This window comes from Salvelinus fontinalis, chromosome 3 (genome assembly GCF_029448725.1).
Source record: "Salvelinus fontinalis isolate EN_2023a chromosome 3, ASM2944872v1, whole genome shotgun sequence".
In the NCBI taxonomy this organism is placed as follows: Eukaryota; Metazoa; Chordata; class Actinopteri; order Salmoniformes; family Salmonidae; genus Salvelinus; species Salvelinus fontinalis.
The window spans coordinates 61,717,622-61,730,340 of NC_074667.1; the positions used below are offsets into that span (position 1 = coordinate 61,717,622).

Genomic DNA, 12,719 nt, shown 5'->3' on the forward strand with positions numbered 1-12,719 from the left:
ACACTCTCTCCAATAACACTCACACTCTCTCCAATAACACTCACACTCTCTCTCTCTCTCTCTCCAATAACACTCACACTCTTTCTCTCTCTCTCTCCAATAACACTCACTCTCTCTCTCTCTCCAATAACACTCACACTCTCTCTCTCTCTCTCTCCAATAACACTCACTCTCTCTCTCTCTCTCTCTCTCTCCAATAACACCCACACTCTCTCTCTCTCTCTCTCTCCAATAACACTCACACTCTTTCTCTCTCTCTCTCCAATAACACTCACTCTCTCTCTCTCTCTCTCTCCAATAACACCCACACTCTCTCTCTCTCTCTCTCTCTCCAATAACACTCACACTCTTTCTCTCTCTCTCTCCAATAACACTCACTCTCTCTCTCTCTCCAATAACACTCACACTCTCTCTCTCTCTCTCCAATAACACTCACACTCTCTCTCTCTCTCTCCAATAACACTCACTCACACTCTCTCTCCACTCACACTCACTCACACTCTCTCTCTCGCTCCACTCACTCACACACACACACACACACACTCTCTCTCCACTCACTCTCACAAACACATATATTGATAGGGTATTAGAGTATGTGTGCTGCTCTAGGATCAGGTCCTCCTGTCCATGTTATCTTATTCATTATGATCTTAAAGGGCACATCTGATCCAATAATCAGCACTCCTACTCTGAGATGATTTTTGAATACGGGCCATTTGTTGTGATGAGCGGCTTCCTCACCTCGTCACCTTCATTTGCACTGATCTGAAAACAGAAGATAGGTGAAAACTGGATGATGGCGATTTCATTCTGTGAATGCACTTGTACCAGTTCTTCAGTGTAAACGAAGGAAAGGAGACCAGGAGGAGGAGGATGCGAGGAAGCTACTTCACTATTGAGATGCACCCGATGCATGGAAAAATGGAGAGAGAAAAAATTCTATGGAAAAATAAATGTCTTGAATTCTAACAGGATCTTTATAGTGTGAATGAATAGTAGACATATATTTGTTAACTAAATCAGTCATGGTTGTGTTCCTAAAGTGGTACTCAACTGTGTTTTCCATGAAGTGCTTTTTCTTCCCTCTATCTCCAGGCACTATGTTGTTCGAGGTCCTGAGAAGACCCCATACGAAGGTAAATAATTTCACTTTACATAAGTTCTCAGTTCTCTGAATAATATCACTTTTAAATGATCCCGTACTAACCGGTGGGATATTGTCCTTTAATTCTGTGTCTGACTAAATTATTCAGAATGTTTCCTTTTTGATTTGCTTCGATTTTCAGAATGATGGATTAATTTTCAACAATATTGTTTTTATACTAGGTTGTCCGTTTTTAAGTGATTGAATGTCTTGGTCTTTTTGTTCCACAGGGGGATATTATCATGGCAAATTAATATTCCCTCGGGACTTCCCCTTTAAACCACCCAGCATCTACATGACCACACCAAACGGGAGATTTAAGTGTAACACTAGGTAAGAATCAAACGACCCAGAATGCATGTGAACGTACAGTAGTAGTAGAAGATGGCGCCGTAATGAATGGCCACTGTTTTGTGAGTGCCAACCCAACTTAGCTTTTTATGATTCTTTTGGTGTTTTATTTTCACGTTATTGTCACATTATTTTCACATTATTTAACATTATTTTTACATTATTTTCATATTATTTTTACATTATTTTCATATTTTTAACATTATTTTAACATTATTTTAACATTATTTTAACATTATTTAAACATTATTTTCATATTATTTTTAAATTATTTTTACATTATTTTCATATTATTTTTACATTTTTATCATATTATTTATACATTATTTTTACATTATTTTTACATTATTTTAATATCATTTTTACATTATTTTTACATTATTTTAATATTATTTTTTGCATTATTTTTACATTATTTTCATAATCTATCTGCTATATTTTATAACCAACAATAACTTTTGAATGTCAAGATCGGCAGTTACTTACCTGACTTTCGGCTTCGAGCGATCAGCCCTTTCGGCTCGTTATGTAATTCCTCAATGTTCGGGGCGTCCAAGAGGAAACGCCGGCGTAACAGAGACAAGAGAGGAAGAGTTCTGGTGAGGTTTTGGCAAAGGGAGAACCAGCCCACCTCTACCTTCCATTCTATTGGCCAGTCACTTGATAATAAGATGCATGACCTCCGACTTTGGATTTGCTACCAACTGTAACTGCAATATTCTCTGCTTTTTTTGGACAAGATACCCTCAAATGGCTATGTAAGTCGATGGATTCTCATCGAGCGGACAGGACTGAATGGAGTGAAATCGAGAGGGGAAGTGGTTTCCCTCTTCATCAGCAACAAATGGTGTGCTTAGTGGAAGTGTCGACCCATTGGCTAGTCCCCAGCCAATCACACAGTGTCGACCTATTGTTCACCCGTCTCGGGAATACCTGATGGTCAAATGCCGACCCTTCTACCTCCCGAGGGAGTTTACATCTGTTATTATGACTGTTGTATAAATTCCACCTCCGGGACAAGAAAAATAACAAGATGGCACTTAACCAACTGTACGAGGCTATAAACAAGCAGGAAAACTTGCACCCGGAGTCTGCTGATCTGGTTGCCGGCCATTTTAATTCCTCGTCATTAAGAAACGTGATGCCCAACTTCCTTCACCACTAGGGGGCGATAAAATCCTAGACCACGGTTACTCTACCCACAAAAAAAGCATACAAGGCAGTCCCTCGTCCCTCATTCTGCAAATCAGATCCATACTCCTGCTTCCTGTTTACATGTAGAAGCTCAAACAAGAAGGTATCCGTGACTCGCTCTGTTGAGAAATGGTCATCTGTGACTCGCTCCTTTTCTATAAACATTCCATCTTTAGAAAGATGGTGCCGAACAACATGGCTGATGTTTTACATTCTCCCAACCAATTGTGCAATTTTTTAAATAATTTTTTTCCCGTTTGTGACTTATTTTTTAAACTTGTTTTGTACATAATGTTGCTGCTGCCGTCTCTTAGGATCATAAAAGCGATTACTCACCGCGGACTGGAAGAAACTTTTTCCTTTATCGAGTCCGACGAGAAGGATATCCTGCTTTCACCGGAACAGGCCCAGATCCTTTTGTGTGATGAAAAGACGCCGGAAAAGGGGACGCAGATTGGGGATCCTTCTGAGAATCCGGAGGCGAGCGAACAAACTCCCAATGCCTTCCATTCTTCTTGCTAACGTGCAATCGTTAGAAAATAAAATCGATGACCTACTATTAAGATGATCCTGCCAACGGGACATTAAAAACTGTAACATCTTATGTTTCACAGAGAAATTTTCTATGCACCGGCAGAACAGAGACGCTACCTCTGGTAAGACGAGGGGTGGGGGGTGTGTGTCTATATGTCAATAACAGCTGGTGCGCGATGTATAATATTAAAGAAGTCTCGAGGTATTGCTCGCCTGAGGTAGAGTACATTATGATAAGCTGTAGACCACACTATCTACCAAGAGAGTTCGCACCGACAACGATGAGACGGCCTATAGGGAGGAGGTCAGAGAACTGGCAGTGTGGTGTCAGGACAACAACCTCTCCCTCAACGTGATCAAGACAAAGGAGCTGATCGTGGACTATAGGAAAAGGAGGGCCGAACAGGCCCCCATTAACATCGACAGGGCTGTAGTGGAGCAGGTCGAGAGTTTAAGTTCCTTGGCGTCCACATCACCAACAAACTAGAATGGTCCTAACACACCAAGACAGTCGTGAAGAGGGCACGACAAAACCTATTTCCCCTCGGGAGACTGAAAAGATTTGGCGTGGGCCCCCTGATCTTCAAAAGGTTCTACAGCTGCACCATCGAGAGCATCCTGACCGGTTGCATCACCGCCTGGTATGGCAACTGCTCGGCATCTGACCGTAAGGCACTACAGAGGGTAGTGTGAATGGCCCAGTACATCACTGGGGCCAAGCTTCCTGCCATCCAGGATCTATATAATAGGCGGTTTCAGAGGAAAGCCCATATAATTGTCAAAGACTCCAGTCACCCAAGTTATGGACTGTTTTCTCTGCTACCGCACGGGAAGCGGTACCGGAGCGCCAAGTCTAGGACCAAAAGGCTCCTCAACAGCTTCTACCCCCAAGCCATTAGACTGCTGAACAATTCATAAAAATGGCCACCGGACAATTTACATTGAGCCCCCCCCCCCTCCTCCATTTTGTGCACTGCTGCTACTCGCTGTTTATTATCTATGCATAGTCACTTCCCCCCCACCTACATGTACAGATTACCTCAACTAGCCTGTACCCCTGCACACTGACTCGGTACCGGTGCCCCCTGTATATAACCTCATTATTGTTATTCTTATTGTGTTACTTTTTATTATTACTTTTTATTTTAGTCAACTTGGTAAATATTTTCTTCTTCTTGAACTGCACTGTTGGTTAAGGGCTTGTAAGTAAGCTTTTCACGGTAAAGTCTACACTTGATTGTATTTGGCGGATGTGACTAATAAAGTTGGATTTGATCTTTATTGCAGGAAGTTAAGTGATGTAGGCAATAAACTGTTCCCTTTATGTGACCTCTGACCCCATTCCACCTTAATCAGTGACTACAGCCACGCGATTGCCTTACCTTTACTTAGTAACGTTCCGAGCCCCTGTCTCATATCCAACCTTAATTCACCCTCACCATATACATTCCTCCTACAGATACCCATTAACTTCTGGTGTAACAAGTGTTTTCAAATGACAACTCAACAGCTGAAACCAGACTGTGGCCCTTCTCCTTTTCCGTGGGATTCCTGATGTCTATCAATAACATGTTCTGACAGAATGTAAACCTTCTGCATTCCCCCCTTCTCCCTCAGTAACATGAACAAGGATATTTCATAAGTCAGTACCCATCAATGTAAGTAAATAATTAGTCTACCGTACACGTCAAACTGTACGTGATAGCCTATTCGTATTGGCTGCAGATGTTGACATGACAGAGGCACCTGAAAATGTAAATACAATTTTTAATGAGACTTTGAATTACATATACAGTACCAGTCAAAAGTTTGGACACACCTACTCATTCAAGGGTTTTATTTTTAATATTTTTCTACATTGTAGAATAATAGTGAAGACCTCAAAACTATGAAATAACACATGGAATCATGTAGTAACTAAAAAAGTGTTACACAAATCAAAATAGGCTTGAGATTCTTCAAAAGTAGCCACCCTTTGCCTTGATGACAGCTTTGCACACACTTGGCATTCTCTCAACCAGCTTCATGAGGTAGTCACCTGGAATACATTTCAATTAATAGGTGTCTTGTTAAAGTTAATTTGTGGAATTTCTTTCCTTCTTAATGTGTTTGAGCCAATCAGTTGTGTTGTGACAAGGTAGGGGAGGTATACAGAAGATATGAGAAGGTGTTCGAAAACTTTTGATCGGTTGTGTGTGTGTGTGTGTGTGTGTGTGTGTGTGTGTGTGTGTGTGTGTGTACACACACACAGCACAGAGGTCAACTTTTGTACTATGGGGGATAGTAGATTGACAGGCTAGTGCTGTTCATTACTGATTTACTTTTTTGTTGGCTGACGAAAAGTCAGTGTGGACGGTTCTAACATATTCAATAAGGACGCGTGCCGTTGAACTCCCGACGTATCTGTGTTCACTTGTAGCCTACTTCGGAGTTGTGATGCCTGTGAAAAGGGACCGGATCACGTGACGGACATTAGCTAATAACAATTAAGATATCTGAGAGAACCCTGCTGTGAGTGAGAGGTGCTTTGGAGCACAGTGATTGACAGTCGGGAGAAGGGAATTGTAATTATTTTCAGTTTGAGATGTTTGGTGTTGGGCGATTAGGCCTGGCTCGCAGTCGGTGTTTTAATTCATTCCAAAGGAATGTTAGATGGGGTTGAGATCAGGGCTCTGTGCAGGTCAGTCAAGTTCTTCCACACCGATCTCGACAAACAATTTCTGTATGGACGTCGCTTTGTGCACGGGGGGCCTTGTCATGCTGAAACAGGAAACTGTTGCCACAAAGTTGGAAGCACAGAATAGTCTAGAATGTCAGCCCCAGACCATTATTCCTCCTCCACCAAACTTTGCAGTTGGCACTTCATTGGGGCAGGTAGTGTTCTCCTGGCATCTGCCAAACCCAGATTAATCCGTCGGACTGCCAGATGGTGAAGCTTGATTCATCACTCCAGAGAACGTATTTCCACTGCTCCAGAGTCCAATGGCACCCAGCTTTACACCACTGCAGCCGACGCTTTGCATTGCTCATGGTGATCTTAGGCTTGTGTGTGGCTGCTCGTCCATGGAAACCCATTTCATGAAGCTCCCGACGAACAGTGATTGTGCTGACGTTGTTTCCAGAGGCAGTTTGGAACTCAGTAGTGAGTGTAGCAACTGAGAACAGATCATTTTCACGAGCTTCAGCACTCTGCGGTCCCGTTCTGTGAGCTTGTGTGGCCTACCGCACTGCGGTCCCGTTCTGTGAGCTTGTGTGGCCTACCGCCCTGCGGTCCCGTTCTGTGAGCTTGTGTGGCCTACCGCACTGCGGTCCCGTTCTGTGAGCTTGTGTGGCCTACCGCCCTGCGGTCCCGTTCTGCGAGCTCGTCTGGCCTACCGCCCTGCGGTTCCGTTCTGCGAGCTTGTCTGGACTACCGCCCTGCGGTCCCGTTCTGGGAGCTTGTGTGGCCTACCGCCCTGCGGTCCCGTTCTGCGAGCTCGTCTGGCCTACCGCCCTGCGGTTCCGTTCTGCGAGCTTGTCTGGCCTACCGCCCTGCGGTCCCGTTCTGCGAGCTTGTGTGGCCTGCCGCCCTGCGGTTCCGTTCTGCGTGCTTGTCTGGCCTACCGCCCTGCGGTCCCGTTCTGCGAGCTCGTCTGGCCTACCGCCCTGCGGTTCCGTTCTGCGAGCTTGTCTGGCCTACCGCCCTGCGGTCCCGTTCTGCGAGCTTGTGTGGCCTACCGCCCTGCGGTCCCGTTCTGCGTGCTTGTGTGGCCTGCCGCCCTGCGGTCCCGTTCTAGGAGCTTGTGTGGCCTGCCGCCCTGCGGTCCCGTTCTGCGAGCTTGTGTGGCCTGCCGCACTGCGGCCCCGTTCTGCGAGCTTGTGTGGCCTGCGGTCCCGTTCTGCGAGCTTGTTTGGCCTACCGCGTTAACATCACTTACAGTTGACCGGGGGGCAGCTCTAGCGGGGCAGAAATTTGCTAAATTTTATACACCTGTCAATAACGGGTGTGACTGGAGTAACCAAATCTACTCATTTTGAAGTCGTGTCCACATACTTTTGTGTATATTTAGTGTAACTTACTTACTTTATTGTGTTTTTCTTATATTTTTTGTTCAACCTTTACTCCATTGTTGGGTTTTAGAGCAGAAAGAAAGGCATTTCACTGTTCTTGTGCTCGTGACATTAAAACTTCACCATGGATCTAAAGTACATATCATAAATGGATGTATTTTAGTCTCAGGGTTCAAACTATGGAACTGTGTTCTGTTAAATCATTTCATCCATTTCCTGCTGTCTTTTCCTGAGTGTGTCACGGTCTGTCTCTTCCCCCTCCTGACTGAGTGTGTCACGGTCTGTCTCTTCCCCCTCCTGACGGAGTGTGTCGCGGTCTGTCTCTTCCCCCTCCTGACGGAGTGTGTCGCGGTCTGTCTCTTCCCCCTCCTGACGGAGTGTGTCGCGGTCTGTCTCTTCCCCCTCCTGACTGAGTGTGTCGCGGTCTGTCTCTTCCCCCTCCTGACGGAGTGTGTCGCGGTCTGTCTCTTCCCCCTCCTGACGGAGTGTGTCGCGGTCTGTCTCTTCCCCCTCCTGACGGAGTGTGTCGCGGTCTGTCTCTTCCCCCTCCTGACGGAGTGTGTCGCGGTCTGTCTCTTCCCCCTCCTGACGGAGTGTGTCGCGGTCTGTCTCTTCCCCCTCCTGACGGAGTGTGTCGCGGTCTCTCTCTTCCCCCCTCCTGACGGAGTGTGTCGCGGTCTCTCTCTTCCCCCCTCCTGACTGAGTGTGTCGCGGTCTGTCTCCTTCCCCCTCCTGACTGAGTGTGTCACGCTGTATCTCTTCCCCCAGGTTATGTCTGTCCATCACTGATTTCCACCCGGACACGTGGAACCCAGCCTGGTCCGTTTCCACCATCCTGACTGGTCTGCTCAGCTTCATGGTGGAGAAAGGCCCCACTCTGGGTAGCATCGAGACCTCTGACTACACTGTGAGTTGGTATTACTGACCTTAGTATGACTGACTTCAAAAATCCTCTTCAATCTACACACAATACCTCATCATGACAAAGCGAAAACAGGTTTTTAGACATTTTTGTACATTTATAAACAAAAAATGAAATACTGTATTTACATAAGTATTCAGACCGTTTGCTATGAGAATCAAAATTTAAGTCAGGTGCATCCTGTTTCCATTGATCACCCTTGATGTTTCTACAACTTGATTGGAGTCCACCTGTGGTAAATTCAATTGATTGGACATGATTTGGAAAGGCACACACCTGTCTATATAAAAGCCCCACAGTTGACAGTGCATGTCAGAGCAAAAACCAAGCCATGAGGTCCAAGGAATTGTCCGTAGAGCTCCGAGACAGGATTGTGTCGAGGCACAGATCTGGGGAAGGGTACCAAAACATTTCTGTAGCATTGAAGGACCCCAAGAAAACAGTGGCCTCCATCATTCTGAAACAGGATTAGAGCCACCAAGACTCTTCCTAGAGCTGGCTGGCCAAACTCTGTGGATATGGGAGAACCTTCCAGAAGGACAACCATCTCTGCAGCACTCCACCAATCAGGCCTTTATGGTAGAGTGGCCAGACGGAAGCCACTCCTCAGTAAAAAGGCACATAACAGCCCACTTGGAGTTTGCCAAAAGGCACCTAAAGGACTCTCAGACCAGAGGAAACAAGATTCTCTGGTCTGATGAAACCAAGATTGAAATCTTTGGCCTGAATACCAAGCGTCACGTCTGGAGGAAACCTGGCACCATCCCTACGGTGAAGCATGGTGGTGGCAGCATCATGCTGTTGGGATGTTTTTCAGCAGCAGGGAGTGGGAGAGTAGTCAGGATCAAGGGAAACATGAAACGAGCAAAGTACAGAGAGATCCTTGATGAAAACCTGCTCCGGATATCAGACTGGGGCGACGGTTCACCTTCAAAACAGGACAACGACCCTAAGCAGACAGCCAAGACGACGCAGCTTCGGGACAAGTCAGAGCCCGGACCTGAACCCGAACGAACATCTCTGGAGAGATCTGAGATGTTGTCTTGTTGGAAGGTCAAAGGTCATGGTCTCAGAGTCCTGTTTATTGACAAATAATCAGGTTCTAATGCAGATGTGAATGTAATGTTAGTCATGTATTAGTTAGGATGAATGACTGTGTAGACAGCTGTTAGTCATGTATTAGTTAGGATGAATGACTGTGTAGACAGCTGTTAGTCATGTATTAGTTAGGATGAATGACTGTAGACAGCTGTTAGTCATGTATTAGTTAGGATGAATGACTGTAGACAGCTGTTAGTCATGTATTAGTTAGGATGAATGACTGTGTAGACAGCTGTTAGTCATGTATTAGTTAGGATGAATGACTGTGTAGACAGCTGTTAGTCATGTATTAGTTAGGATGAATGACTGTGTAGACAGCTGTTAGTCATGTATTAGTTAGGATGAATGACTGTGTAGACAGCTGTTAGTCATGTATTAGTTAGGATGAATGACTGTGTAGACAGCTGTTAGTCATGTAATAGTTAGGATGAATGACTGTGTAGACAGCTGTTAGTCATGTATTAGTTAGGATGAATGACTGTGTAGACAGCTGTTAGTCATGTATTAGTTAGGATGAATGACTGTGTAGACAGCTGTTAGTCATGTATTAGTTAGGATGAATGACTCTGTAGACAGCTGTTAGTCATGTATTAGTTAGGATGAATGACTGTAGACAGCTGTTAGTCATGTATTAGTTAGGATGAATGACTGTGTAGACAGCTGTTAGTCATGTATTAGTTAGGATGAATGACTGTGTAGACAGCTGTTAGTCATGTATTAGTTAGGATGAATGACTGTGTAGACAGCTGTTAGTCATGTATTAGATGAATGACTGTGTAGACAGCTGTTAGTCATGTATTAGTTAGGATGAATGACTGTGTAGACAGCTGTTAGTCATGTATTAGTTAGGATGAATGACTGTGTAGACAGCTGTTAGTCATGTATTAGTTAGGATGAATGACTGTGTAGACAGCTGTTAGTCATGTATTAGTTAGGATGAATGACTGTGTAGACAGCTGTTAGTCATGTATTAGTTAGGATGAATGACTGTAGACAGCTGTTAGTCATGTATTAGTTAGGATGAATGACTGTGTAGACAGCTGTTAGTCATGTATTAGTTAGGATGAATGACTGTGTAGACAGCTGTTAGTCATGTATTAGTTAGGATGAATGACTGTGTAGACAGCTGTTAGTCATGTATTAGTTAGGATGAATGACTGTGTAGACAGCTGTTAGTCATGTATTAGTTAGGATTAATGGCTGTTGCTTCTTTGGCTATTTCTTGTTCTGTTTATCTCCTCCAGAAAAGACAGCTCTCTGCCCAGAGCTTGACCTTTAACCTGAAGGACAAGGTGTTCTGTGAACTGTTTCCTGATGCAGTCGATGTGAGTCTGACTGTAAATCATTTACTAAACACAGATACTATGTCCAAACAAACTAGTATCATGACTTCATCTACTGACTGACTTCTATCCTTCGCCTCCTCTCCTCTCTCTTCCCTCCCTCTCTCTCTTCCCTCCCTCTCTCTCCTCCCTCCCTCTCTCTCTCCTCCCTCCCTCTCTCTTTTCTCCCTCCCTCTCTCTTTTCTCCCTCCCTCTCTCTTTTCTCCCTCCCTCTCTCTCTCTCTTTTCTCACTCCCTCCCTCTCTCTCTTTTCTCCCTCCTTCTCTCTTTTCTCCCTCCTTCTCTCTCTTCTCCCTCCCTCCCTCTCTCTCTTTTCTCCCTCCCTCCCTCTCTCTCTTTTTTTTCTCCCTCCCTCTCTCTTTTCTCCCTCCCTCCCTCTCTCTTTTCTCCCTCCCTCCCTCTCTCTTTTCTCCCTCCCTCTCTCTTTTCTCCCTCCCTCCCTCTCTCTTTTCCCTCCCTCCCTCTCTCTTTTCCCTCCCTCTCCCTCCTCTCCCTCCCTCCCTCTCTCTTTTCTCCCTCCCTCCCTCCCTCTCTCTTTTCTCCCTCCCTCCCTCTCTCTTTTCTCCCTCCCTCTCTCTTTTCTCCCTCCCTCTCTCTTTTCCCTCCCTCTCTCTTTTCCCTCCCTTTCTCTTTTCTCCCTCCCTTTCTCTTTTCTCCCTCCCTCTCTCTTTTCTCCCTCCCTCTCTCTTTTCCCTCCCTCTCTCTTTTCCCTCCCTTTCTCTTTTCTCCCTCCCTCTCTCTTTTCTCCCTCCCTCCCTCTCTCTCTTTTCCCCCTCCCTCTCTCTTTTCTCCCTCCCTCCCTCTCTCTTTTCTCCCTCCCTCCCTCTCTCCAGGAGATCAAGCAGAAGCAGAAGGTCCAGAAGGAGTTGAGCACCCGCCCCCAGCCCCTCCCGCTCCCAGACGTGGTTCCCAACGGCGACTTTCACCACGGCAACTACGGAATCCCCGCCCTCAACGGAGGCCATGCCCCCTTGGTCCCTGCTATGCTCGCCCCCGGCCAACAGCAGCCCAATCGGAATCATGGACTTCTTGGCGGGGCCTTGGCCAACCTGTTTGTGATTGTGGGGTTCGCGGCGTTTGCCTACACGGTGAAGTACGTGCTGCGGAGCATCGCCCAGGAGTGAGAGAGGAGAGAGGGCTGAAGAAAACGGGACTGTTGACCCTCGGCCCAGTTACAGGACTATTAGAGGATTTAAACATGCGCGGGGGGGGGGGGGGGGGGCCACCCACCCACCGGGAGGTGGGGGTATGGGGGGAATGAATGGAACGGGGTTGGTTGTTGATCTTCTCTGTGCCTATGACCCATTACCAGGTGGAAGTGCTTGGCTCATGGGTTGTATAGGGAACCATAGAAATGTAAGTTAAGGTAGATTGGTGATTCTCTGTGAAAAGCAACGTCATATTGTATAGCAATGTGGCTTGGCAGCCACGTTGACCATAGGCTTAATTCATTGTTCTTCTCCACATAATTACTCTGAATCCGCCGTGTTGTCGGTGTCTGTGTGCTAGATCAATTCTATCTGTTGTGCCGCCATGTTGGTTGATCCCTGTAAAGAATCGTGTGGAATTTGGAACCATGTTTCTGTTCTGCCTGTTCCAGTTTTATGTAGGAGGTCTTAGGTGGAGATAGATAGCTCTCTGTTGCCGGAGAACAAGATTCGGACTCAATTGGTAAGTGTTCCCCTTCTGTGTCACCTGTAAGATAAACAGACTCCACCACCAAGATATCCTCTCTTCAGGTGTCCCCAGGGACGGTCTGCTGTCCCCAGGGACGGTCTGCTGTCCCCAAGGACGGTCTGCTGTCCCCAAGGACGGTCTGCTGTCCCCAGGGACGGTCTGCTGTCCCCAGGGACGGTCTGCTGTCCCCAGGGACGGTCTGCTGTCCCCAGGGACGGTCTGCTGTCCCCAGGGACGGTCTGCTGTCCCCAGGGACGGTCTGCTGTCCCCAGGGACGGTCTGCTGTCCCCAGGGACGGTCTGCTGTCCCCAGGGACGGTCTGCTGTCCCCAGGGACGGTCTGCTGTCCCCAAGGACGGTCTGCTGTCCCCAAGGACGGTCTGCTGTCCCCAAGGACGGTCTGC

General features: G+C 46.5%; 1 protein-coding gene across 3 annotated transcripts in view; it reads left to right on the plus strand.

The window, feature by feature from the left end:
* LOC129851281 (ubiquitin-conjugating enzyme E2 J2) overlaps nt 1-12,213 on the plus strand; it is an 18,756-nt gene extending 6,543 nt beyond the window's left edge. For all 3 annotated transcript variants that reach the window (XM_055917708.1, XM_055917709.1, XM_055917710.1), the window contains exons 3-7: nt 1,096-1,136; nt 1,375-1,477; nt 8,042-8,180; nt 10,541-10,621; nt 11,473-12,213. In XM_055917708.1, coding sequence (XP_055773683.1) covers nt 1,096-1,136; nt 1,375-1,477; nt 8,042-8,180; nt 10,541-10,621; nt 11,473-11,763 — 655 coding nt within the window. In that variant the 3' untranslated portion in view covers nt 11,764-12,213. The remainder of the gene's footprint in view (nt 1-1,095; nt 1,137-1,374; nt 1,478-8,041; nt 8,181-10,540; nt 10,622-11,472) is intronic.
* The last annotated feature ends 506 nt before the right edge of the window (nt 12,214-12,719 follow it).